This window comes from Oncorhynchus tshawytscha, linkage group LG10 (genome assembly GCF_018296145.1).
Source record: "Oncorhynchus tshawytscha isolate Ot180627B linkage group LG10, Otsh_v2.0, whole genome shotgun sequence".
Lineage (NCBI taxonomy): Eukaryota > Metazoa > Chordata > Actinopteri > Salmoniformes > Salmonidae > Oncorhynchus > Oncorhynchus tshawytscha.
The window spans coordinates 14,726,591-14,753,960 of NC_056438.1; the positions used below are offsets into that span (position 1 = coordinate 14,726,591).

The window sequence follows — 27,370 nt, forward strand, 5'->3', positions numbered from 1 at the left end:
CCCCCTGCAGAGATGATTTAACCCAGAAAGTGGATGGTGGATAGATGGGATTTGCATTTCTTTGCTTTTACAAAAGATGGTTCTCCACGAGGCATTGGAGAACCTGTCGGACATGGAGCACGTGTTCTTAGGTGGAGCGGGAGAAGACGAGGATCCCGGGCAACTTCCGAGCCCCCAGGAAGACGTCTCGGGGCAGGCTGCACTGACTTCAGGCAATGGGTGTGGCAGAACGGGCTCCAGCCCATGATGGCACCGGCAGACCAGTCAATGAGGGGATTGTGTCGGAGGAGCCAGGAGAACCCCAATACCACAGGAACCTGAGGAGACTTAATGAGCAGGAACTGGATCGTCTCGCTGTGGTTCCCTGACACACGTAGGTTGATATGAATAGTATTGTGGGTGACCCGGCCTATAGAGCACCCGTCTAGTACTCTAACGTCCATGGGAATGAATAGCGGCTGAGTGGGGATATCCAGCTCAAAGCAAGGTTTGCATCCATAAAGCTCTCACCGGCCCCAGAGTCGATGAGTACCCGGAGAGATTTCGACTGGTTCCCCACAGCAACATGGCATGAAAAGGGATGCGAGTAAGGGGAGAGGAAAAGTTATCCATATTGCCCACTAGAGTACTCGCTCCTACCGGTGAGCCTGGTCTTTTAGTGGACAGCCTGTAAAACCGTTCAGCTGGAGACAGCCTCGCTCTGCCTAGTTGCATGGGCTCGGGAAGAGGTGAATCGTCAGTCTTCGGAGGCTCTCAGGGGAACTCCGGTAGCCTTGTGTTCTCCCGGCAAAGGAGCCTTCGGAGACTTCCGGGATACCTCGGAGGCGAGGTGGAATCCTTGGACTGGCGAGTGAAATCGAATCTCCTCTCCTTCCTTCGTTCCCGTAGTTACCCATTGATCCAAATGGTCAAGGTGATGAGTGAGTCGAGATCCGTCGGTAGTTCCCGGGCTGCAATCTCGTCCTTTACTCGAAAATGGGGGAGCCCTGAGATAGAAAAGCCCGGCAGGTTACGGAATCTGCAGCGTAGCGCTCCGGAGGTGGTAAGTAGGGTTCTCGGGACACTTGGGTAGGCTGAAAGATTATGAGTGTGACTCGCTGCCCAGTGGGGAATCCGCAGAATTGCTCCAACAAGGTATCGAACGCCTCGTTCTGTCAGGGTATGAAGTCCCTCCATAAAACCTTGAAGTAACTCCTTGTGTCTTCCATGGGTGGCTCCTTGCAGGGAGACAGCATTGTGGAGCTGGTCTGAGTCTGCTGGGTCAGTCATGGCCAGTTCGTACTATCAGGTTTCAGATATGGCCCAAATGCAGACAGTGTCGAAGAAACAAACGTTTATTTCTAGTACAGGAGCAGGCAAACGGCAGGTCAAAGGCAGGCAGAGGTCAGTAATCCAGAGATGGTGCAAAAGGTCCAGAATGGCAGGTGGTCTCATGGTCAGGGCAGGCAGGGGTCAATAATCCATTGAGATGGGACAAGGTATAGAACGGCAGGCAGGCTCAAGGTCAGGGCAGGCAGAACGGTCAAAACCGGAGAAGGAATAGAAAATAGGAGCAAGAATAGACAGGAGCAGGGGAACAAACGCTGGTAGGTTTCACGAAACAAAATGAACTGGCAACAGACAAACAGAGAACACAGGTATAAATACACCGGGGATAATGGGGAAGATGGGCGACACCTGGAGGGGGTTGGAGACAAGCACAAAGACAGGTGAAACAGATCAGTGTGTTACAGTCTCAGCTTCCCTAGCTCACCATTGCCAGTGTACCGAAGCCGGATAAAGGATTATGGCTATGTTCACATAGGTAGCTCAATTATGATCATGTTTTCACTAATTGGTCTTTTGACCAATTAGTTCCGATAAAGAGCTGATGTGATTAAGACCAGTTAGTGGAAAGAATATCAGAATTGGGATGCCTGTGTAATTGCAGGCAGTGTGGCACAGCATAAGACAGTGTTTCACAAACTTGACCCTGGGGACCCCAAGGGCTGCAGGTTTTGGTTTTTGGCAAAAACCAAAACCTGCACCCCTTGGGGTCCCCAGGACCGAGTTTGGGAAATCCTGGCATAAGAACATGTAGGACAGGGGTCTCCAACCCTGTTCCTGGAGAGCTACCCTCCTGTAGGTTTTCGCTCCAACCCCAGTTGTAACTAACCAGGTTCAGTTTATCAACCAGATAATTATTAGAATCAGATGTGCTAGATTAGCGTTGAAGTGAAAACATTCAGGATGGTAGAGCTCCAGGAACAGTGTTGGAGAGCCTTGATGTAGAACTAATATGATATATGTTTGGATGTGTTCTATCACTCTTTGAAATTTGTCAGCCCTTATGGATTCACAGAATATATGTATGTAAGCTGTACAGGGCTCTGTAGCATCAAACAGATGCTAAACATTCAGATTGACAAATAAAAAAACTAAAATACAGGAGAATGTACATTATTTAATGCTCAAGAGAACTGGGAAATGAACAACAATGTTATATGGTAAAAGTAACATACAAAAAACATTTATGTACAGTGTAGTACATTCCTGTCCGAGTGTGTCCGAGACAGACAAGTGCAGAGAACTGTATCTAATGTGATTTACCCAAAGGTTTTTGCTGACATATTGTCTTTTTCAAGTCTTCTCTCATTGATCGAGACAGGTGGGTGTCCACCTCAAAGTGCTGCATTTTCTGATGACTGAGACCTGTCTCGATCACGATGGTGGCGCACATATTGTTGGATTACTTTATGGAGAAAAAAAAGTAATGGAACATTTTCTAAAATCAAACTGACCCCATGCAACTGGACACAGACCTTTTATGAGACTCCTGTTTCTCCAAATCGAAGATGAAGACCGCATCGCTAAGGTTGGTAGAACATTCTGTGCTACACCAAACAGTACCTAGACTGTACATTCCCGTAACCTGGTGTAACCATCTGTAGCTAAAAGAACTGATGATCACAGATGATGGGAGAGGTGGTCATTATGAAATTGTAATTCCAAAGAAACATGCAGTAAGTTTAGGGAATACTTGTAATGTTGTGGGAGGAGTGTGATGCTCAAACTGCCATTCAGTTCCTGATGAGTCATCTGCTTGAAATCGAGCATAATGTCTAATCCCTCGAGAGGGATACAGTTCACAGGATACAGTTCTGCTACAATGACGCATGTAAAGGCCTTCTGTTTCTGTATTTAGAATACAATTCAGGATGATGCCCAGGAACCACACGATATCGTCTGGAAGACAAAAAACAAACAAAATTATACTCTATTGTGCAGTTTGAACAACAGTTGAACCGTGCCAGCATAACTTCAACATTAGGGTAGACTAGTTGAACATACATTCATGTGCACAGGCACAGAGATTACATTTAGAACAATATCTAGCCTAATAGAAAGAAATGGGGCATAACCCTCACCCTTTGCAGTGACCAGACAATACAAATGAGCCTAGGTAGGTAGGCAGACAGTATCTACTGTACGTACAGCCATGTCGATCAAGCATGCCTAGGCAAATATGTTTTATAGTACAATTAGCTTCAGTTTTATAGATTTACAACAGTAAATTGTTGTACTATTGATTCTCCTCACTATTTGCTAGTAAACTTACCTAGCCTGCTTGCTGGATATCCAATACAATACAGATTTACATCTGTTTGGAATCCTGTTTGGATCTGTTTGGAATCCTGTTTTGCGTCATGCCTATAATTTTGTGATTGAAATGCATCCAAAGTCATAATCATATCCAATGTCAACCCTCGTCAATTATGTTACATAGGTAGCTAGTAAAACGCTTTGCTAACAAGTTAAAATGCTAGGCGTGGCACATAACAAGTTAGCAGGCGATAAACCTAGCTTTAGGTGGCTGGTTGTAACGTTGTAGCTTGCTGTTTAGTAGCTATCCATATCGAAAATTAAAAATAGAAGATTAATATCTTCTATTTCTATATCTTCTATTTTTAGTCATAGATATGGCTACTGGCAACGTGAACTCACCCCATTCCGTACAAAAAAGGCTGCAAAGAAAACTAATGGGACTGTAGCGACTGTGTTTACTTCAAAATCTGGGGTGTGAATTACGTTTCTATTCAAGAGTTGATCGACATGGTAATAGCTCTATAATATTAGAGAAAAGTTGAAAAAACTGACCCTCCGTTACATCGTGACATGTCATGTCGTAACGTACAGCACGCATAAAGCAACTATTTCTGTCTTACAATCTCTCTCCACCAGGTGTAGCACTTCTCTCATCGTTTAAAATCAAGAAATGGACAGTGACGGGGGTAAGGGGGGATACCTAGTAATTTTTTGCATTATCACTGCAAGCATCATGACTATCAATGCCGCTGTTAACTTCTGAAGATCACTTTAGCACAGCACTAAAAACCTGATTCAAATTCGAGTTTACGTTAGTTGTTTAGCTAGCTAGCTAAGATAACAAACAGAAACATATTTTGATTTCCCACCACTGTAACATGTTAGCCAGCAATCCACAGTATGGGTTTCAGTAGATAAACTAGAGTTAGCTAGGTGGCTTGCAGGGAAAATAACTTACTTAGCTAGGCACCGTTTTTGTCATCTGCCCTCTTGGTGCTGGCATCGGCTGTAGCTGAGCATCTAACGTTAGCTAAAGCCAACTCTTTGTTTCGAATCCTCTTCTTCACTTCCCCCAGATTGAAATTTCCCTTCAAGTCAAAACTGTAACTAGGCCACTTAGGAACATTCAATGTCGAATTAGTAAGCAACTCCAGTTAATTTTTGGCCTTGTGTTTTAGGGTATCGTCCTGCCGAAAGATGAATTTGTCTCCTAGTATCTGTTGGAAAGAAGACTGAACCAGGTTTTCCTCTGGGATTTTGCCTGTGCTTAGCACTACCCCCCCCCCCCTTTTCCAATGACAAGCATACCCATAACATGATTTAGCCACCACTATGCTTGATAATATGGTACTCAGTCATGTTTTGTGTTCAATTTGCCCCAAACATAACTCTTGTATTCAGGACATAAAGTGAATTTCTTTGCCACATGTTTTGCTGTTTTACTTTAGTGCCTTACTGCAAATATGATGTATGTTCTGGATATTACTGTTCTGTACTGGCTTCCTTCTTTTCACTCTGCATTTAGGTTAATATTGTGGAGTAACTACAATGTTGTTGAGCCATCCTCAAATTTCTCCATTAAACAGCCATTAAACTCTGTAACTGTTTTAAAGTCGCCATTGGCCTCATGATAAAATCCCTGAGTGGTTTCCTTCCTCTCCGGCATCTGAGTTAGTTAGCAAGGATGCCTGCATCTTTGTAGTGATTGGGTGTATTGATACACCATTCAAAGTGTAATTAATAACCATACTCAAAGGCATATTCAATGTCTTGTCGTAGCAGAATCAGAATTAGTTAGGTACCATTGATAAATAAGATGTTTTATCTACTTTCATAAATATGCTTATGTGGGAGGAGTCACTTGGGGCCCAGAGAGGGGAGAGTTCAGGATTGTCTTCATATGTGAGGGTATCTGTTAAACCATGTGAAGGAATGGCGTGATTAATGGGGAACCAGTTAGTTGGCTCCACAATGTCTGTACACCAGTCACTCCCTACTTTTCCCATTGGGGGGAGGAGTATGGCAGTGTCTGGAACCATTGTATGTCCCCTCTGATGTCGAAACTTATCTTGATATAGTATATGACCTAGAGGCTCACTACTCTCCTTGAGTTTGTCCAGGAGGAGCTGTGTGTGAGATGGGAATATCTAGAATTGACAATTGATATATGCCATTGGATGAGATAATTGTTTGGTAATATGAAGTACCAAGAACGAGAAGTAGAACCTTGTCTTAGAGAGCAAACTGAACGATAATTTATAGCTAATGCTGTCTGGCTATGGGATACTTCTCTCTCAAGTAAAAGTCTTTCTTTGTGAACAGTTCCTAAGATCTGTGGTTTGTCATGTCTAACTAGGGGGTGGATCTTTGCCATAAAAGATCTCAGTTGCCATTATGTTGACACTCTCAGATAATTAATTTATAGACTCTGAATTGATCTGAGAGTCACAGGGCTATGGTGAAGCTCATATTATTAAAAGATGAAGTTTAAAGTATTACTCTGACTTGTGTGTGGTTTGTAAACTCTCCTTTCACTTAGTAATACAGGAAATTACCACAACAGTCTGCATTTAAAACAATATTAACCCATTTTTGCTTGGCATTAGAAAATCTCCCTGGTCTTGGTGGTTGAATCTGTTAAGCACAATTTTACTCGTGAACTTATTTAGGCTAGCCATTACAAAGAGGTTATGCCTCCTCCCCAGCCATGTCAAGTGGACAAAATATGGTCCTCTAATCAATTTCTGTTTTTCATGGACTCTTGGAAGATTATGCCCCATTGGGGACTAAAATAGATTCAAATAAACAAATTCCTCTACTATGTTGACAACAATAGTAAGAGATGGATAACTTGCTGAAATATTTTCAAAATAACCTCATTTATTTTTTGAAAGAGAAAGATTGAAATGGGCATGGTGTAATTAACTTAACAACCTTAAACACAGATCTAAGTTGAGATTTCTTAATGAACCAGAAAATCAATAGTTATATCTGGTGTTTTGTCAACGTTAGCTGGCTAACTGAGTCAGGTTACCAGGCTAGGGGTGAGATTATTTAGTTCAAGTTATTATTTGGGGGCAGATGTACATTTTAGTTTTCTTGGACATGGTGTGAGAAAGAACACTGCAGTATCACAGTAGTTATGGTCTATCCTGGTCTTATGAATACTGATATTTCTCAGGTTATTTCATTTATTCATATTCTATATAATGTTCATACATTAATTACATTATTTCCCAACTCGGTCTCAATGTTTTAACAGGGGAGTACATCAATTTGTAGAGAATTTATGTCACACATTTGTATGGTTTCTGCACAATTAAATTAAAACACCTAAAGCTAAGCTTCTATTTAGAAAAGACCAGATTGGGTATACTGCCAAGCAGAATCAATGCGTTAGCCACAAACATGCCTAAATATTCTAAAATAACTATATATTTTAGAAAGATAAGCTTGAAATGGGCATGGTCTAAACCAAAAACATAATGTACCTGAAAATCAGTCTTTATTCAAAGTTGGCTGGCTAACTCATTGGTGCTTCTTTTGTAAGTCAATAGAATGCAGGCTTGGAATAATATACTTGACTAAACCATGTTCATTATTTGAAACAAATACATGTTGAAAGGAATAATGTTGTTGATACAAACATTTAAATACATGAAAACTTCAATTAATCGCCCCGGCAATTATTTGCTTATATCACTGAACACAACAGCCACATATTAGATACATGCTTCTATTTACAGTTGAAGTCGGAAGTTTTCATACACCTTAGCCAAATACATTTGAACTCAGTTTTTCACAATTCCTGACATTTAATCTGAGCAAAAATTCCCTGTTTTAGTTCAGTTAGGATCACCACTTTATTTTAAGAATGTGAAATGTCAGAATAATAGTAGAGAGAATTGTTTATTTCAGCTTTTATTTCTTTTATCACATTCCCAATGGGTCAAAAGTGTACATAAACTCAATTAGTATTTGGTAGCATTGCCTTTAAATTGTTTAACTTGGGGCAAATGTTTCGGGTAGCCTTTTGGCCCATTCCTCCTGACAGAGCTGGTGTAACTGAGTCAGGTTTGTAGGCCTCCTTGATCGCACACACGTTTTCAGTTCTGCCAACAAATTTACAATGGGATTGAGGTCAGGGCTTTGTGATGGCCACTCCAATACCTTGACTTTGTTGTTCTTAAGCCATTTTGCCACAACTTTGGAAGTATGCTTGGAGTCATTGTCCATTTGGAAGTCCCAATTACAACCAAGCTTTAACTTCCTGACTGATGTCTTGAGATGTTGCTTCAATGTTTCCACATACTTCTCATTATGCCATCTATTTTGTGAAGTGCACCAATCCCTCCTGCAGCAAAGCACCCCCACAGCATGATGCTACCACCCCCATGCTTCATGTTTGGGATGTACTTTAGATGTACTTTGATGTACTTTGGTGGTTGGATGTACTTTGGAGGTGTTCATCACCATAAGCAGTAGAATCACCAACATCACCACCATCAGTAGAATCATCACCATCAACAGTAGAATCATCACCATCAACAGTAGAATCATCACCATTATCAGTAGAATCACCAACATCACCACCAGCAGTGGAATCATCACCATCACCAGCAGCAGTAGAATCATCACCATCACCAGCAGCAGTAGAATCATCAACAGCAGTAGAATCATCACCATCACCAACAGCAGTAGAATCATCACCATCACCACCAGCAGTAGAATCATCACCACCAAAAGAATCATCACCACCCCCACCAGCAGTAGAATCATCACCACCAGCAGTAGAATCACCACCAGCAGTGGAATCCTCACCACCAGCAGTGGAATCATCACCATCCCCACCAGCAGTAGAGCCATCACCACCAACAGACTCATCACCATCAACATCAGCAGTAGAATCATCATCATCACCACCAGCAGTAGAATCATCACCATCCCCACCAGCAGTATAACCATCACCACCAACAGAATCATCACCATCAACATCAGCAGTAGAATCATCATCATCACCACCAGCAGTAGAATCATCACCATCACCACCAGCAGTAGAATCATCAACATCGCCACCAGCAGTAGAATCATCAACATCACCACCAGTAGTAGAATCATTACCACCAGCAGTAGAATCATCACCACCATCAGTAGAATCATCATCACCACCAGCAGTAGAATCATCACCACCAGCAGTAGAATCATCAACATCACCACCAGCAGTAGAATCATCATTACCACCAGAAGTGTAATCATCATCACCACCAGAAGTGTAATCATCATCATTACCAGCAGTGGAATCATTATCATCATCACCACCAGCAGTAGAATCATCACCACCAGCAGTAGAATCATCACCACCAGCAGTAGAATCATCACCACCAGCAGTAGAATCATCACCACCAGCAGTAGAATCATCACCACCAGCAGTAGAATCATCACCACCAGCAGTAGAATCATCATCATCATCACCACCAGCAGTAGAGCCATCACCACCAGCAGTAGAATCATCATCATCATCACCACCAGCAGTAGAATCATCACCACCAGCAGTAGCATCATCACCAGCAGTAGAATCATCATCATCACCACCAGCAGTAGAGCCATCACCACCAGCAGTAGAATCATCATCATCATCACCACCAGCAGTAGAGCCATCACCACCAGCAGTAGAATCATCATCATCATCACCACCAGCAGTAGAATCATCACCACCAGCAGTAGAATCATCATCATCACCACCAGCAGTAGAGCCATCACCACCAGCAGTAGAATCATCATCATCACCACCAGCAGTAGAGCCATCACCACCAGCAGTAGAATCATCACCACCAGCAGTAGAATCATCACCACCAGCAGTGGAATCATCATCACCATCACCACCAGCAGTGGACTCATCATCACCATCACCACCAGCAGTGGAATCATCATCACCATCACCAGCAGTGGAATCATCACCATCACCACCAGCAGTGGAATCATCACCATCATCACCAGCAGTGGAATCATCACCATTACCACCAGCAGTAGAATCATCATCATCACCACCAACAGTAGAATCATCACCACCAGCAGTGGAATCATCATCATCACCACCAACAGTAGAATCATCACCACCAGCAGTGGAATCATCACTATCACCACCAGCAGTAGAATCATCATCATCATCAACAAAATTGAACAATTACATGGGGCCCATAGGGCTCTGTCCAAAAGTAGTGCACTATACAGGGAATGGGGGGCAAGTATCCTGCCTCTACAAGTATCCTGCCTCTATTGTATTGTGTTTTGGAGAAAACGGGGGTCATGTTAGCAGTAACTGCATAAAGTTACTGTGAAACCAGGGTAAATACAAGCAATTTTTCTCAGTTCCACGTAATGAGCAGTTACTGCCTTTTTGCTTGGTAGGGCAGCATAGTTCTATGCACTATGTCAATGTGTATCTTATTTTCCTGAAACAGCAAATCTTACCTGTGTACAAAGAGGACAAACAATTATTGTAGTTCAGACTTGTGTTCTTATTGTATTACTGTGTTGTTGTCTCTTCCTCTCTTCTCCCAACACCTCATCTCTCTCTTCTATCAACACCTCATCTCTCTCTTCTCTCTTCTCTCTTCTCCCAACACCTAATCTCTCTATTCTCTCAAAACCTCATCTCTCAACACCTCATCTCTCTATTCTCTCAACACCTCATCTCTCTCTTCTCTCTTCTCCCAACACCTCATCTCTCTCTTCTCTCTTCTCCCACCACCTCATCTCTCTCTTCTCTCAACACCTCATCTCTCTCTCTTCTCCCAACACCTCATCTCTCAACACCTCATCTCTCTTCTCCCAACACCTCATCTCTCTCTTCTCTCTTCTCCCAACACCTCATTTCTATATTCTCTCAACACCTCATCTCTCTCTTCTCTCTTCTCCCAACACCTCATGTCTCTCTTCTCTCTTCTCCCAACACCTCATCTCTCTCTTCTCTCTTCTCCCAACACCTCATCTCTCTCTTCTCTCAACACCTAATCTCTCTCTCTTCTCCCAACACCTCATCTCTCTCTTCTCTCAACACCTCATCTCTCTCTTCTCTCAACACCTCATCTCTCTCTCTTCTCCCAACACCTCATCTCTCTTCTCTCTTCTCCCAACACCTCACCTCTCTATTCTCTCAACACCTCATCTCTCTCTTCTCTCTTTTCCCAACACCTCATCTCTCTCTTCTCTCTTTTCCCAACACCTCATCTCTCAACACCTCATCTCTCTCTTCTCTCTTCTCCCAACACCTCATCTCTCTATTCTCTCAACACCTTATCTCTCTCTCTTCTCCCAACACCTCATCTCTCTCTGCTCTCTTCTCCCAACACCTCATCTCTCTCTTCTCTCTTCTCCCAACACCTCATCTCTCTCTTCTCTCTTCTCCCAACACCTCATCTCTCTCTTCCTCTCTTCTCCCAACACCTCATCTCTCTCTCTTCTCCCAACACCTCATCTCTCTCTTCTCACTTCTCTCAACACCTCATCTCTCTCTTCTCCTCTTGAACCCAGTTCTGTTTATGATGTTCATGCTATCCATGCAAAACGGTCTGTCACAAATAGTTCACAGTGCCATTGTCTACACCCCATCTCTTACCTGTATCATTTGCATATGATGATGTTTCATACAGGCCCATGAAAATCATCAATGTATATTTAAAGTGACTATGCATATATGATACACGGAGAGTAGCAGCAGTGTGAAAAAGAGGGGTTGGGGGGGCACATAATGCAAATAGTCCGGGTAGCCATTTGATTACCTGTTCAGGAGTCTTATTGCTTGGGGGTAAAAACTGTTGAGAAGCCTTTTTGTCCTAGACTTGGCACTCTGGTGCCACTGTAGAGAGAACAGTCTATGACTGCATTGCTTGCACCTGCATTGCTTGCTGTTTGGGGTTTTTAGGCTGGGTTTCTGTACAGCACTTTGATATATCAGCTGATGTAAGAAGGGCTATATAAATACATTTGATTTAATGACTGGGGTGGATGGGGTCTTTGAACATTTTTAGGGCCTTCCTCTGACACCGCCTGGTGTAGAAGGCTTGGATGGCAGGCAGCTTAGCCCCAGTGATGTACTGGGCCGTACGCACTACCTACCCTCTGTAGTGCCTTGCGGTCAGAGGCCAAGCAATTGCCGTACCAGGCAGTAATGCAACCAGATCGGATGCTCTGGATTTTGCAGCTGTAGAACCTTTAGATCTGTACCTAGGGGAAACGTCACCCCGGACCTACACAGAAAAAGGGTGAGCTTATTTTGCACAACTAAACTGCGTAACAGATAAAAGGTGTAGTCTGCTGTCGTAATCGAGAACTGTAGAGCCTGGTGACACAACAGTTAAGAAGAAAATGTCAGATAGATTTTTTTTTTAAAGCAAGAATAGTTTCTCTAAATATTGACCGACAATACCATGGAACTGTTAAATTAGCCTCTGATGCAAATGGCTGTTGAAATGTTTGACGACAGTCCGCTCATTTGACTGTGGCTGCCATGTTTTACATAGGACTAAAAGACACTCTGGAGTGAAGTTTCCCCCAGGTGCAATAAAGATCTTGGATCAGCTTCCTCTCCCTCAATCATGACTTTAACCATTACTCACGATCAGTGCCTAGGGCAAACCCCAACTTCAACTAATTTTATGGGTTAAGTTTAGGCAATAAGTTTAAGGTCAGGGTTAGGTTAAGTTTAGAGTTTGGGTTGGATTAGACTGGAAACCTTAATCGTAAGCCACAATTGACATCCTGCCTTTTTTAAACATTTTTACCCCTTTCCTCCCCAATTGGTAGTTACAGTCTTGTCCCATCGCTGGAACTCCTGTACGGACTTGGGAGAGGCAACGGTCAAGAGCCAGGAATGAATAAGAATATGTACATAAAAATATATGAATGAGCAATGGCCGAACGGCATAGGCAAGATGCAGTAGAAGGTATAGAGTACAGCATATACATATGAGATGGGTAATGTAGGGTATGTAAACATATAAAAGTGGCATTGTTTAAAGTGGCTAGTGATACATTTATTACATCAAGATGGCAAGATGCCGTAGATGTTATAGAGTACAGTATATACATATGAGATGAGTAATGTAGGGTATGTAAACATTATATAAAGTGGCATTGTTTAAAGTGGCTAGTGATACATTTATAACATACATTTTTCATTATTAAAGTGGCTAGAGATGATTCAGTATGTTGGCAGCAGCCACTAAATGTTAGTGATGGCTGTTAAACAGTCTGGCCTTGAGATAGAAGCTGTTTTTCAGAAGGGACAAAAAAATGCAAAAGGCTAACATGCAAAAGGCTAACATGCAAAGGCTAACATGCAAAAGGCTAACATGCAAAAGGCTAACACTACTCCTTTCACTATCTCTGTTGTGAACTGGTGGTACAGAGAATGGTGACGTGTTCTTTAACACACTAAAACGTGATGAACACAGAGATGAATAGGTGTACTGTCAACAACTTTATTCTGACAGGGATTCTAGACAGTGCTCCATTCAGAGAGAGGTTCAGATGAACAGATTCCACAGTACCAGATCAGGTAAGGACATTTCACCAGTACAGAGGAAAGCTAGCAGGTTTTCTTTACAAAAGTGATAACCACATAATTCATAAAATGTATCATATTTTAAGGGTGATGAGGATGACAACATTCATGTCTAAATGTATTCACCTTTGGTCTGTAGGTACAAGAGGTCTGTTATTACGTCATGAACAAGAAGGTGCTGGTCCTGTTTCTCTCTGGTCAGTGTCTTTATTAAGGTTTTGTTTTTAAATCCAGATTTTAGATTTTAGTTGACAACATTTATCTGGCAGAATTTTCCATTTACAAGTATTTTCACATATTGCACTGGAACGGATATCTATAGGCTACAGTAGTTAGAAAATATCATCATTTGTTTGGTAGAAACATTTATATGTACAGGTATGCTGGTCAAAAAGTGAGCTGTTTGTTTGTCAGCGTCACACTGCATGGAGAGCACACCGTGGCACAAAGCTCAATTGCAAGCCTGTTTATTCTTCTAACATTGCAAGACAGTCAAGTTTGATACCAAAGTCTCAAGATGTGACGTAGAATGTATTTATTAAATGTATTGAATTTGCATCAGGGATTTGGGTCCGATAGAAAAAACAGCCCACTCCTCTCGTAAAGGTTGTTATTGAACCAGTACTTCCAACATGTAGATAATGTTCCTCACATAGACACTACAGTGAAAATATGAATGAGATAATGGACTTCTCCACAGGGCTCTACACTCTCTCCTCATGCCTTGCTCATGAGTATCACTTTGTGAACATGAATAAGAACTGGACTGAAGCACAGACATACTGCAGAGAGAAGTACACTGACCTGGCCACCATAGAAAACATGGAGGATATGAAGAGGCTGATCAACACTGTAGACAGTGGTTATAATGGATCAGCCTGGATAGGGCTGCAGAAGGGAGAGTGGCAGTGGTCTCTGGCAGACAGAGATTACATTCAGGGATATGTCAACTGGGAAGAGACCGAACCCAATAATGACGGAGGGAAGGAGGACTGTGTATTTATGAGACGCAGTGGTCAATGGAATGATGCCCCGTGTAACATTCAACATTTCTTCATCTGCAATGGCAGTAAGTAACCCTATTAGGAACACTGGCTCTTTCCATGACAGACTGACCAGGTGAATCCAGGTGAAAGATATGATCCCTTATTGATGTCAATGGTAAAAATCCACGTCAATCGTTGTAGCTGAAGGGGAGGAGACAGGATAAAGAAGGATGTTTAAAGCCTGGAGTTGGCTACTGGAGTCAACATGGGCCAGCATCACTGTTGAATGCTTTCGACACCTGAAACAATGTACATTGCTCCAAAAAATAAAGGGAACACTTAAACAACACAATGTAACTCCAAGTCAATCACACTTCTGTGAAATCAAACTGTCCACTTAGGAAGCAACACTGATTGACAATAAATGTCACATGCTATTGTGCGAATGGAATAGACAACAGGTGGAAATTATAGGCAATTAGCAAGACACCCCCAATAAAGGAGTGGTTCTGCAGGTGGTGACCAGACCACTTCTCAGTTCCTATGCTTCCTGGCTGATGTTTTGGTCACTTTTGAATGCTGGCGGTGCTTTCACTCTAGTGGTAGCATGAGACGGAGTCTACAACCCACACAAGTGGCTCAGGTAGTGCAGCTCATCCAGGATGGCACGTCAATGCGAGCTGTGGCAAGAAGGTTTGCTGTGTCTGTCAGCGTAGTGTCCAGAGCATGGAGGCAATACCAGGAGACAGGCCAGTACATCAGGAGACGTGGAGGAGGCCGTAGGAGGGCAACAACCCAGCAGCAGGACCGCTACCTCTGCCTTTGTGCAAGGAGGAGCAGGAGGAGCAAATCAAATCAAATCAAATGTATTTATATAGCCCTTCATACATCAGCTGATATCTCAAAGTGCTGTACAGAAACCCAGCCTAAAATCCCAAACAGCAAGCAATGCAGATGTAGAAGCACGGTGGCTAGGAAAAACTCCCTAGAAAGGCCAAAACCTAGGAAGAAACCTTGAGAGGAACCAGGCTATGTGGGGTGGCCAGTCCTCTTCTGGCTGTGCCGGGTGGAGATTATAACAGAACATGGCCAAGATGTTCAAATGTTCATAAATGACCAGCATGGTCGAATAATAATAAGGCAGAACAGTTGAAACTGGAGCAGCAGCACGGCCAGGTGGACTGGGGACAGCAAGGAGTCATCATGTCAGGTAGTCCTGGGGCATGGTCCTAGGGCTCAGGTCCTCCGAGAGAGAGAAAGAAAGAGAGAAGGAGAGAATTAGAGAACGCACACTTAGATTCACACAGGACACCGAGAAGGACAGGAGAAGTACTCCAGATATAACAAACTGACCCTAGCCCCCGACACATAAACTACTGCAGCATAAATACTGGATGCTAAGACAGGAGGGGTCAGGAGACACTGTGGCCCCATCCGAGGACACCCCCGGACAGGGCCAAACAGGAAGGATAAACCCCACCCACTTTGCCAAAGCACAGCCCCCACACCACTAGAGGGATATCTTCAACCACCAACTTACCATCCTGAGACAAGGCTGAGTATAGCCCACAAAGATCCCCGCCATGGCACAACCCAAGGGGGGGCGCCAACCCAGACAGGATGACCATATCAGTGAATCAACCCACTCAGGTGACGCACCCCTTCCAGGGATGGCATGAGAGAGACACAGTAAGCCAGTGACTCAGCCCCTGTAATAGGGTTAGAGGCAGAGAGTCCCAGTGGAAAGAGGGGAACCGGCCAGGCAGAGACAGCAAGGGCGGTCCGTTGCTCCAGAGCCTTTCCGTTCACCCTCCCACTCCTGGGCCAGACTACACTCAATCATATGACCCACTGAAGAGATGAGTCTTCAGTAAAGACTTAAAGGTTGAGACCGAGTTTGCATCTCTGACATGGGTAGGCAGACCGTTCCATAAAAATGGAGCTCTATAGGAGAAAGCTCTGCCTCCAGCTGTTTGCTTAGAAATTCTAGGGACAATTAGGAGGCCTGCGTCTTGTGTCCGTAGCGTACATGTAGGTATGTACGGCAGGACCAAATCAGAGAGATAGGTAGGAGCAAGCCCATGTAATGCTTTGTAGGTTAGCAGTAAAACCTTGAAATCAGCCCTTGCTTTGACAGGAAGCCAGTGTAGGGAGGCTAGCACTGGAGTAATATGATCATTTTTTTTGGTTCTAGTCAGGATTCTAGCAGCCGTATTTAGCACTAACTGAAGTTTATTTAGTGCTTTATCCGGGTAGCCGGAAAGTAGAGCATTGCAGTAGTCTAACCTAGAAGTGACAAAAGCATGGATTCATCATTTTTGGACAGAAAATGGAGCACTGCCAGAGCCCTGCAAAATGACCTCCAGCAGGCCACAAATGTGCATGTGTCTGCTCAAACGGTCAGAAACAGACTCCATGAGGGTGGTATGAGGGCCCGACATCCACAGGTGGGGGTTGTGCTTACAGCCCAACACCGTGCAGGACGTTTGGCATTTGCCAGAGAACACCAAGATTGGCAAATTCGCCACTGGCGCCCTGTGCTCTTCACAGATGAAAGCAGGTTCACACTGAGCACATGTGACAGACGTGACAGTCTGGAGACGCCGTGGAGAACGTTCTGCTGCCTGCAACATCCTCCAGCATGACCAGTTTGGCGGTGGGTCAGTCATGGTGTGGGGTGGCATTTCTTTGGGGGGCCGCACAGCCCTCCATATGCTCGCCAGAGGTAGCCTGACTGCCATTAGGTACCGAGATGAGATCCTCAGACCCCTTGTGAGACCATATGCTGGTGCGGTTGGTCCTGGGTTCCTCCTAATGCAAGACAATGCTAGACCTCATGTGGCTGGAGTATGTCAGCAGTTCCTGCAAGAGGAAGGCATTGATGCTATGGACTGGCCCGCCCGTTCCCCAGACCTGAATCCAATTGAGCACATCTGGGACATCATGTCTCGCTCCATCCACCAACGCCACGTTGCACCACAGACTGTCCAGGAGTTGGCGGATGCTTTAGTCCAGGTCTGGGAGGAGATCCCTCAGGAGACCATCCGCCACCTGATCAGGAGCATGCCCAGGCGTTGTAGGGGGGTCATACAGGCACGTGGAGGCCACACACACTACTGAGCCTCATTTTGACTTGTTTTTAAGGACATTACATCAAAGTTGGATCAGTAGTGTGGTTTTACACTTTAATTTTGAGTGCGACTCCAAATCCAGACCTCCATGGGTTGATAAATTTGATTTCCATTGATAATTTTTGTGTGATTTTGTTGTCAGCACATTCAACTATGTAAAGAAAAAAGTATTTAATAAGAATATTTCATTCATTCAGATCTAGGATGTGTTATTTTAGTGTTCCGTTTATTTTTTTGAGCAGTGTGTAATACATGTATATCAAAATATTCAGCAAATATCTGTTGATCAGGGAAATACGATACTGTAGTAGTTCCATCAGAATAACACACAATCTGACTTAATGTCATACTTACATTACAGTGAAAAATTCTAAGGAGTCTTTCCATTTCATTAATGAGGCTAAAACGTGGCACGAGGCGCAGAGTTACTGCAGGAAGTACTACACAGACCTGGCCAGTGTGAGGAACCAGACTCAGAACCATGAGGTAGTGACAGTGGCTGCTGCCAAAGAAGTGTGGATCGGCCTGTTCAGAGACTCCTGGAAGTGGTCGGCCGGAAGTAACTCCTCATTCACATACTGGATAAAGGAAAAGCCCAACAATTCCAAAGGAAATCAGGACTGTGCCTCAACAAGTTTGAATAACTTGGGAAGATGGGATGATATGCAGTGTTACATAAACAGTCCCTTCATTTGCTACGGTGGTGAGTTATGCTCCTTTTTTATCACATTCATCCTCAGTACACAAACACTGCTGAGAAGGATCTGTGTCTCTGTCCATGTGTGGTCCTAGGGCTCAGATCCTCTGGGAGATGAGAGGGAAATGGAGAGAAGGGGAGAGGAAATCAGTGGGAGCATACTTAAATTCATCCAGGACACCAGATAAGACAGGAGAATTTCGCCAGATAGGACAGACTGACCCTAGCCCCCCCAGCACATAGATTATTGCAGGATAGATACTGGTTACTGAGATAGGACCAACTAGGCAGGATATAACCCCACCTACTTTACCAAAGCACAGCCCCCCCCCCACCACCACCACCAGAGGGATATCAACAGACGACCAACCTACTACCCTGAGACAAGGCCGAGTATAGCCCACAAAGATCTCCCCACCGCACAAGACCGAGGGGGAGAAAAACCAGACAAGACGATCATGTCAGTGACTCAACCCACTCAAGTCAAGTATAGACTTAAAGGTTTAGACCGAGTCTGCGTCTCTCACATGGATCGGCAGGCCATTCCATAAAAATGTTGCTTTATAAGAGAAAGCCCTGCCTTCTGCTCTTTGCTTTGAAATTCTAGGGACAATGAGGAGGCCTGCGTCTTGTATAGGTACATGCGGCTGTCTCTTTGTCTCCGTCTGTCTCTGTTAGCTCCAGTGAAGACACAGCAGGTGGTGAGAGTGAAGCTGACCCCAAAGGACCAGAACATGGACCTGACTGATCCTGCCATTCAGGAGGCCATCTTGCAGCAGGTGAATTTCACCTTCTCTTCCTCGTTGAAAAATTAGAGCCAGTTTAGTACAAGTGATGAAGGGTTACTGCAGTATCTGGCCATAATATATACCATTGACTACAGATGTAGTACCTGTCATTTATAACGACCATTACAAGTACAGTACATTTAAAACATATTATGCTATTGTTCATAATGTTTATTACCGCCTATGACTGATGCTATAATTTCTTATGTAGCTGTTATAAAGGCTTTATGAATGAGGAATACAGTAAAGTGTTAGCCAGTACTGGCTGCATAGTTGGTAGACTAGTCAGACTAGTTTGTGTTCCAGATAAGGAAAGAGCTGAGGGAGAAGGGGATTTCTGATGACGTCAAACTGAGATGGAAGGAGCAGCCTGATGGGAAGATCTTCCACAAGGAAGAAAAGAAGAATTAAAGAGGAGAAACTCAACCGAGTATTAAGCTGGAACTGTAAATACCATTACAGTAGAGACTATGGGGACTTTTCTGACCAACATCCCATTGACAGCCCGACTAATCAAAACCCTGAAAACTAACCCTTACCGTGTCCCTAACGTTAACCAACCCCCTAACCCTAACCTTAAGTAACCCCCTAACCCTGACCTTAACCCTAACCAACCCTCTAACCCTGACCTTAACCCAACCCCTAACCCTAACCTTAACCAACCCCCTAACCCTAACCTTAACTAACCCCCTAACCCTAACCAACCCTCTAACCCTGACCTTAACCAAACCCCTAACCCTAACCTTATCCAACTCCCTAACCCTGACCTTAACCCTAACCTTAACCAATCCCTTAACCCTAACCTTAACCTCATTTTAACCAATGTAGAAATTAAATATAGTCGTTCAAGTACCCTTCGTTTCTCCCAACTTTTACATATTAAAATAAAAACGTATATTCTTTGAATCCTGTTCTTTATACTCAGTAGCCAACAACAGTTACATATTAATACTGTCAAATTGCATCTGGATTGTTTTCACACTTATTGTTCAAACTGTATTTCCAAGAAATATCTAAAAGTTTCAGCTTTCTTGTTATTGATTCAATCTATTTCTTTTTCTTGTTGTTTCTAACTGTAAACAACTACTGTACCTTAACATGAAAGAGTGAGTTTGAATTTACATTGTCGGTTAAAGGGGAAATAGTTGCATCTCTGTTTTTATTCTGTCGTTTTTTTTTCAGGTAGGTTTAACATAACAGTCCCCACAGGGAGAATATATAAATGGTTGATTTTAAATCTAATTTGTTGATCAGTTGATTGATTGCTTTATTATGTGATTGATTGTGTATTGAATAATTATGGGATTTTAATATGTTTTACAGCATTAAAGATTATTTCATTGATAAGGTTTTACTGTGTATGTTTTTCTTCCTAGGATACACATGTGAAGTCATATAATCTACAGTTTACCTTGTGCATCTGTTGCCCTTGTTACACATTCAATGACTGGCTATATTTAGAAAATGTAACATTTAAGGAGAATTGACCTGATAATACAATTGATTCTGACATGCAAGACAACAGAATAAATTCTATTCTATTCAAGACATTTCATTACCTAGCTCCTGATGATGTAGGACATTGTTGTGAAATTCATTCCATGGAGAGTTTTCACTCTTCCCTTGTAATTGATTCATTAATTAATGTCACTGATTAATTAGGATCTCCCCTCACCTGGTTGTCTAGGTTGTAATTGGACACAAATTGAAAGGAAAAGACAAAAAACCAGCAGACATTCGGCCCTCCATGGATTGAGTTTGGCACCCATGATCTGGTAGGCATTCTATTCATTGTGATGATCTAGGACCGGTTAGTCAAGTTTGGGTAAGGAAAAAGAGAACTATTTCAGGAACCTTCCTGAAGAATAGGCAACACACACAGAGAGAGAGAGAGAGAGAGAGAGAGAGAGAGAGAGAGACTCTCGATAGAGAGACAGAGAAAGAGAGAGAGATAGAGAGAGGAAGAAAGAGGTGAGGAGATCATGGTTTCTGCTTTTAATACCGAGGTTGACAAACTGTAGAAATATTTATAACACTGGATTATTTGAAGAGTTAAACTTACTTTAAAACTTGAGTTATACTTACTATTATTTCTGTGTTCAAGAAGAGGTCAGATAAGGATTGTCTGCTGGACCAGATGAATGGTTTCAGTTCAGATTTGTTGGGTTTCAATTGAACAGAAAGAAAGAAAGATGTTTAAAAGGAAAAGAACAATAGGGTAGAGGAGATAGAGGAGGAAAATAGATAAATGTCATAAAAAGGAGGACAGGCAAATGAGGGATGGATGTGTGAGCGACAGAGAGCAGCAAAGTGGAAGAAGAAGGGCAAAAGAGAGAGAAAGAGGGGGAGGGAGAGACGCAGTCAGCCAGACTAACATAAAACAACTTGAAAGACAGGTAAGCTACTTTAAAAAAAAAACTTGAACAGTTTTAACAGTTGTTGATATTTTATAACTGATAGCCGTGATCTTTGTATCAAAGGAAGTCATCTGTTCATGCTCTCTTCCCAGTGTAGCCTGGTGTCACTGCGGGAACTTAGAGAGTCAAGGGAAGATACCCAGATGTAAACGTTTATTTAGGCCTAAAATATGATTTGAAATGTGGAAACGGCTTTTCGTGTCATTTGTTTTTTTGTCATTTGTGTAACATATTATTTGAACTGTAGTTTTTGTTCATTTGTTTACAATTCTCCTCATCCACATATTGGTCTTTGACAGAGAGAGAGAAAGAGAGAGAATAAGAGAGAGTGTGAGAGAGAGAGAGAGAGAGAGAGAGAGAGAGAGACCTCGGCCTAAACATCAGCACCACAGGTAACTTCCACAAAGCTGTGAACAATCTGAGAGACAAGGCAAGAAGGGCATTCTATGCCATCAAAAGGAATCAAATCAAATCAAATCAAATTTATTTATATAGCCCTTCATACATCAGCTGATATCTCAAAGTTCTGTACAGAAACCCAGCCTAAAACCCCAAACAGCAAGCAATGCAGGTGTAGAAGCACGGAACATACAATTAGATTTAGGATCTGGCTAAAAATACTTAAATCAGTTATAGTGTCACTACCTCTGAATGTCGTTACATATAGCATAGCAGAAGTGGTTAATGTTATAGCATTATGGTCTGGTTAGCACTGGTTGGCATATTAGACGTGGTTATAGCATTTGGGCCCGGTTAGCATTAGTAGTTATGGTTAGCAGGATTTAGCACTGAGGATTACATGGATTACATGGATTTACAGTCAGTCATCCAAGGAAGACAACATCATGATTGTAAAATATCAAAGTTACTCAGAGAACCTGAATGGACTATGCCCTGACTCTGTCCCTCCTTTGTCCTTCAGTATCCCTGGCAACAAGGACAGGGATGCAGGATTGAACCACCATGCAAGACAACCATTAAGGATACTTGGTGGTTGGGGGAAACAGGACTGGAGACATGAACAGGACTGGTAGTGGGTTCGCTTGTGGTGGAGACAGGGAAGACGGAGTCAAGGGAAGAGACGAGAGAGCCAAGCCTGGAGCTGACAGATTTGTCCAGCAGCACAACAGACAATGCTGACTCTAGAGAATGTCTGATTGCAGAGGAAGAAGAGGATGGTGACAGCAAGAAAAGGAAGGACATCACAGTGAAAACATTTGGTATCAGGACTCACAGTAATGACATCAGAGATGAGGTCAGCGGAGATTCCAAGAGCCAATCAGTACATGGTGAGCCTCGTGTCTGTAGAGTTGGGCGTGGCTAGGGTGGAGCTAGCCCCAGAACCACTCAAGTCCCAATTGCCTTTCAAAGAATCTCTGGAGCCCCACCCCCTGGTGATAACTATGGCACTGAATTCAAACCAGACACTGTGAAAATTCAATGTGGATGCAGTTGCTTGCGAACGTATTCACCCCCCTTGGCATTTTTCCTATTTTGTTGCCTTACAACCTGGAATTAAAATTCATTTTTTGGGAGTTTGTATCATTTGATTTACACAACATGCCTACCACTTTGAAGATGCAAAATACTTTTTATTGTGAAACAAACTTGAGCGTGCATTACTATTCACCCCCCTCCCCCCAAAGTCAATACTTTGTAGAGACACCTTTTGCAGCAATTTCAGCAAAAAGTCTCTTGGGGTATGTCTCTATAAGCTTGGCACATCTAGCCACTGGGATTTTTGCCAATTCTTCAAGGCAAAACTGCTCCAGCTCCTTCAAGTTGGATGGCTTCCGCTGGTGTACTGCAATCTTTAAGTCATACCACAGATTCTCAATTAGATTGAGGTCTGGGCTTTGACTAGGCCATTCCAAGACATTTAAATATTTCCCCTTAAACCACTTGAGTGTTGCTTTAGCAGAACCTCCGTCCCAGTCTCATATCTCTGGAAGACTGAAACAGGTTTCCCTCATGAATTTCCCTGTATTTATGGCCATCCATCACTCTTTCAATTCTGACTAGTTTCCCTGCCGATGAAAAACATCCCCACAGCATGATGCTACCACCACTATATTTCACTGTGGGGATGATGTTCTCGTGGTGATGAGAGGTGCTGGGTTTGCGCCAGACATCGCGTTTTCCTTGATGGCCAAAAAGCTACATTTTAGTCTCATCTGACCAGAGTACCTTCTTCCATATGTTTTGGGAGTCTCCCACATGGCTTTTGGTGAACACCAAACGTGTTTTTCTTATTTTTTTATTTAAGCAATGGCATTTTTCTGGCCACACTTCCATAAATCCCAACTCTGTGGAGTGTACGGCTTAAAGTGGTCCTATGGAAAGTCATTCCAATTTCTGCAATGGAGCTTTGCATCTCCATCAGGGCTATCTTTGGTCTCTTTGTTGCCTCTCTGATTCATGCCCTCCTTGCCTGGTCCGTGAGTTTTGGAGGGCGGCCCTCTCTTGGCAGGTTTGTTGGGGTGTCATATTCTTTACATTTAAAAAAAAATTGATTGAATGGTGCTCCAAGGGATGTTCAAAGTTTGGGATATTTTTTTGTAACCCAACCCTGATCTGTACTTCTCCACAACTTTGGAGAGCTCCTTGGTCTTCATGGTACCCCTTGCTTCGTGGTGTTGCCTTTCAGAACAGGTGTATATATACTGAGATCATGTGACAGATCATGTGACACTTAGATTGCACACAGGTGAACTTTATTTAACAAATTGTGTGACTTCTGAAGGTGATTGGTTGCACCAGATCTGATTTAGAGGCTTCATAACAAAGGGGGTGAATACATATACACACGCACCACTTTTCTGTTTTGAATTTTTGGACATTTTTTGAAACATGTTATTTTTTTCACTCCACTTCACCTATTTTGTGTTTGTCCATTACATGAAATCCAAATAAAAATCCATTTCAATTACAGGTGGTAATGCAACAAAATAGGATAAATGCCAAGGGGGATGAATACTTTTGCAAGGCACTGTAAATGCACTGCCAGTCCTGACGATGATGAATTCATCACAGACTTTAACAATGGCGCCTTGAAATGAAAAACAAATCCCTACAATCACAACTTTAATCTGGCCGTGATGGACTCCACAGCAACACTCTGCAGCCATAACCACGACAACAACACAACCCCTGACGACACTTCCAGATCAGCTAATTCCATCCCTGTGAACCAATCAGACCCTGCACCCGACATCACATGAGACAACACTCCGCACCTCAGAGAGGGTGGCCGGTCCTCACAGAATAGTGTAGCAGAGGGGGTGTGCTGCTGCTACAGAGATGTACACAAGGCATTTATAACGTGTGTATGATTTGGACATTTTAAATCCAGGGATGAAACCCTGATCTCCGGTGGGGGGAAGCAGTAGCCTGTTAGCCCTCAACCACAGCTCTCTGTAGGTGGAAGGAGGATGATTATAGCCACACAGAAGCCTATGGTCAGCATCAGTCCAAGCTGGTGTCTCCTCCAGACATCTCATGAGAGAAAATAATGGAAACATTACCTTGGTGTCAATAACAGCGAAGGCTGAGTTAATTTGATACAATTGACGATTTCCATAAATAGGAAGTATAAACAAACAATAGAAATGTTCAACAATTACCATTTAAATCTTCCCAATGGAGACTAGGGTTCAATCAGTGTGTCCATCCTTCCTACTGTTCCTCCCACTAGCCAGTCTCCCCACTTGATTTTCTTACTTTATTTCAATAAAGGACATATTAGGTGTTTAGGTGGTTTGATACAATTATTTGCAGCAATTTAAAATTGTCATAAATATGAAAAATAAACTCTGCACTAAATATCTATTTCAAATGTGTATAGTGTGTATAGTGTCGTTGGATTACGCTAGTGTGTGTTTATTTTTCATATTTATGACCATTTTAAATTGATCTACAATGTGGAGGAGCTCTCTTGCTTGAAGTGTTGTGTATTAAATGTATCTTTATATGAATTATATTTCAGTTCATATGGTTTTATCTAAATCTTTCTCTCTCTTTCCCTCGCTCCCTCGCTCCCTCTCCCCCTCTGTCCCTTTCTCTCTCCCTCTACAGGTAGCATTCTTTCAGTTTCTGTTGCTGTGTGTGTACATGGTGCAGCCCCTGTCTCTAGCCTGGGCCTTCATGGTGGGCATAGAGACCAGCGTGTCACACATTATCATCATAGATGACCACCATTAGTGGGCTGCCTTCCGAACAAGAGAAAGAAAGAGATCGAATAAACCCCACTCCCCTCAATTCCGCTAGCAAACATGAAATCTTTGTACAATAAAATGGACAAGTTATTGGGAAGAATAAACTACCAACGGGACATTAGAAACTGTAACATCTTGTGCTTCACAGAGTCGTGGCTGAACGACGACAATATCAACATACAGCTGGCTGGCTATACAATGTACCGGCAGGATAGAACAGCAGTGTCTGGTAAGACAAGGGGCGGCGGTCTATGTATTTTTGTAAACAACAGCTGGTGCATGATATCTAAGGAAGTCTCGAGCTATTGCTCGCCTGAGGTAGAGTTTCTCATGATAAACTGCAGGCCACACTACGTACCGAGAGAGTTTTTATCTATATTTTTTGTAGCTGTTTGCATACCACTACAGTCCAAGGCTGGCACTAAGATAGCATTGATTGAGATATATTCCCGCCATAAGCAAACAAGAAAATGCTCACCCAGAGGCGGCGCTCCTTGTAGCCGGGGACTTTAATGCAGGGAAACTTAAATCAGTTTTACCAAATTTCTATCAGCATGTTAAATGTGCAACCAGAGGGAAAGAACTCTGGACCACCTAAACTCCACACACAGAGACGCATACAAAGCTCTCCCTCGCCCTCCATTTGGCAAATCTGACCATAATTCCATCATCCTGATTCCTGTTTACAAGCAAAAATTAAAGCAGGAAGTACCAGTGACTCGCTCAATACGGAAGTGGTCAGATGAAGAAGATGCTAAGCTACAGGACTGTTTTGCTATCACAGACTGGAATATGTTCCGGGATTCCTCCAATGACATTGAGGAGTACACCACATCGATGACATCGTCCCCACAGTGACCGTACGTATATACCCCAACCAGAAGCCATGGATTACAGGCAGCATCCGCACTGAGCTAAAGGCTAGAGCTGACGCTGCCAAGGAGCGGGACTCTAACCCGGAAGCTTATAAGAAATCCCGCTACGCCCTCCGACGAGCCATCAAACAGGCAAATGGTCAATACAGTACTAAGATCGAGTCTACACCGGCTCTGATGCTTGTCAGATGTGGCAGGGTCTGCAAACCATTGCAGATTACAAAGGGAAGCACAGCCGAGAGCTGCCCAGTGACACGAGCCTACCAGACGAGCTAAACTACTTCTATGCTCGCTTTGAGTCAAATAACACTGAAACATGCATGAGGGCACCATCTGTACCGGAAGACTGTGTGATCACGCTCTCCGCAGCCGATGTGAGCAAGACCTTTACACAGGTCAACATTCACAAGGCCGCAGGGCCAGACAGATTACCAGGATGTGTACTGTGGGCATGCGTTGACCAACTAGCAAGTGTCTTCACTGACATTTTCAACCTCTCCCTGTCCAAGTCTGTAATACCAACATGTTTTAAGTAGACCACTATAGCGCCTGTGCTCAAGAACACTAAGGTAACCTGTCTAAATGACTACTGACCCGTAGCACTCACGTCTGTAGCCATGAAGTGCTTTGAAAGGCTGGTCATGGCTCACATCAACACCATCATCCCAGAAACCCTAGACCCACTCCAATTTGCATACCACCCCAACAGATCCACAGATGATGCAGTCTCTGTTGCACTCCACACTGCCCTTTCCCACCTGGACATAAGGAACACCTATGTGAGAATGCTATTCATTGACTACAGCTCAGCCTTCAACACCATAGGGCCCTCAAAGCTCATCACTAAGCTAAGGACCCTGGGACCTCCCTCTGCAACTGGATGCTGGACTTCTTGACAGGCCGCCCCAGGGTAGGTAACAACACATCCGCCATGATGATCCTCAAGACAGAGGCTCCTCAGGAGTGTGTGCTCAGCCTCCTCCTGTACTCCCTGTTCACTCATGACTGCACGGCCAGGCACGACTCCAACACCATCATTAAATTTGCCGATGACACAATAGTGGTAGGCCTGATCACCAACAACAATGAGACAGCCTATAGGGAGGAGGTCA

At 43.3% G+C, this 27,370-nt stretch overlaps 1 protein-coding gene and 1 long non-coding RNA gene across 3 annotated transcripts; both read left to right on the plus strand.

Annotated features, from left to right (window-relative positions):
* Nucleotides 1-12,995: 12,995 nt before the first annotated feature.
* LOC112259763 (C-type mannose receptor 2) lies at nt 12,996-19,412 on the plus strand. Of its 2 annotated transcripts, none has more exons than XM_024434396.2 (6): nt 12,996-13,144; nt 13,290-13,347; nt 13,851-14,219; nt 17,629-17,970; nt 18,643-18,743; nt 19,047-19,412. In XM_024434396.2, the coding sequence occupies exons 2-6, from the start codon at nt 13,314-13,316 to the stop codon at nt 19,161-19,163; spliced, it is 963 nt and encodes a 320-aa protein (XP_024290164.2). In that variant the 5' UTR covers nt 12,996-13,144; nt 13,290-13,313; the 3' UTR covers nt 19,164-19,412. The 2 variants fall into 2 exon arrangements, with proteins under 2 accessions (XP_024290164.2, XP_042185439.1); XM_042329505.1 differs by having other exon boundaries at nt 13,003-13,144; nt 19,059-19,412.
* A 2,111-nt stretch (nt 19,413-21,523) lies between these two features.
* On the plus strand, nt 21,524-25,606 carry LOC112259797. The gene is made up of 3 exons (XR_002954927.2): nt 21,524-21,561; nt 22,092-22,458; nt 25,244-25,606. It is a non-coding gene; the product is annotated as an uncharacterized LOC112259797 (long non-coding RNA).
* Nucleotides 25,607-27,370: the final 1,764 nt, after the last annotated feature.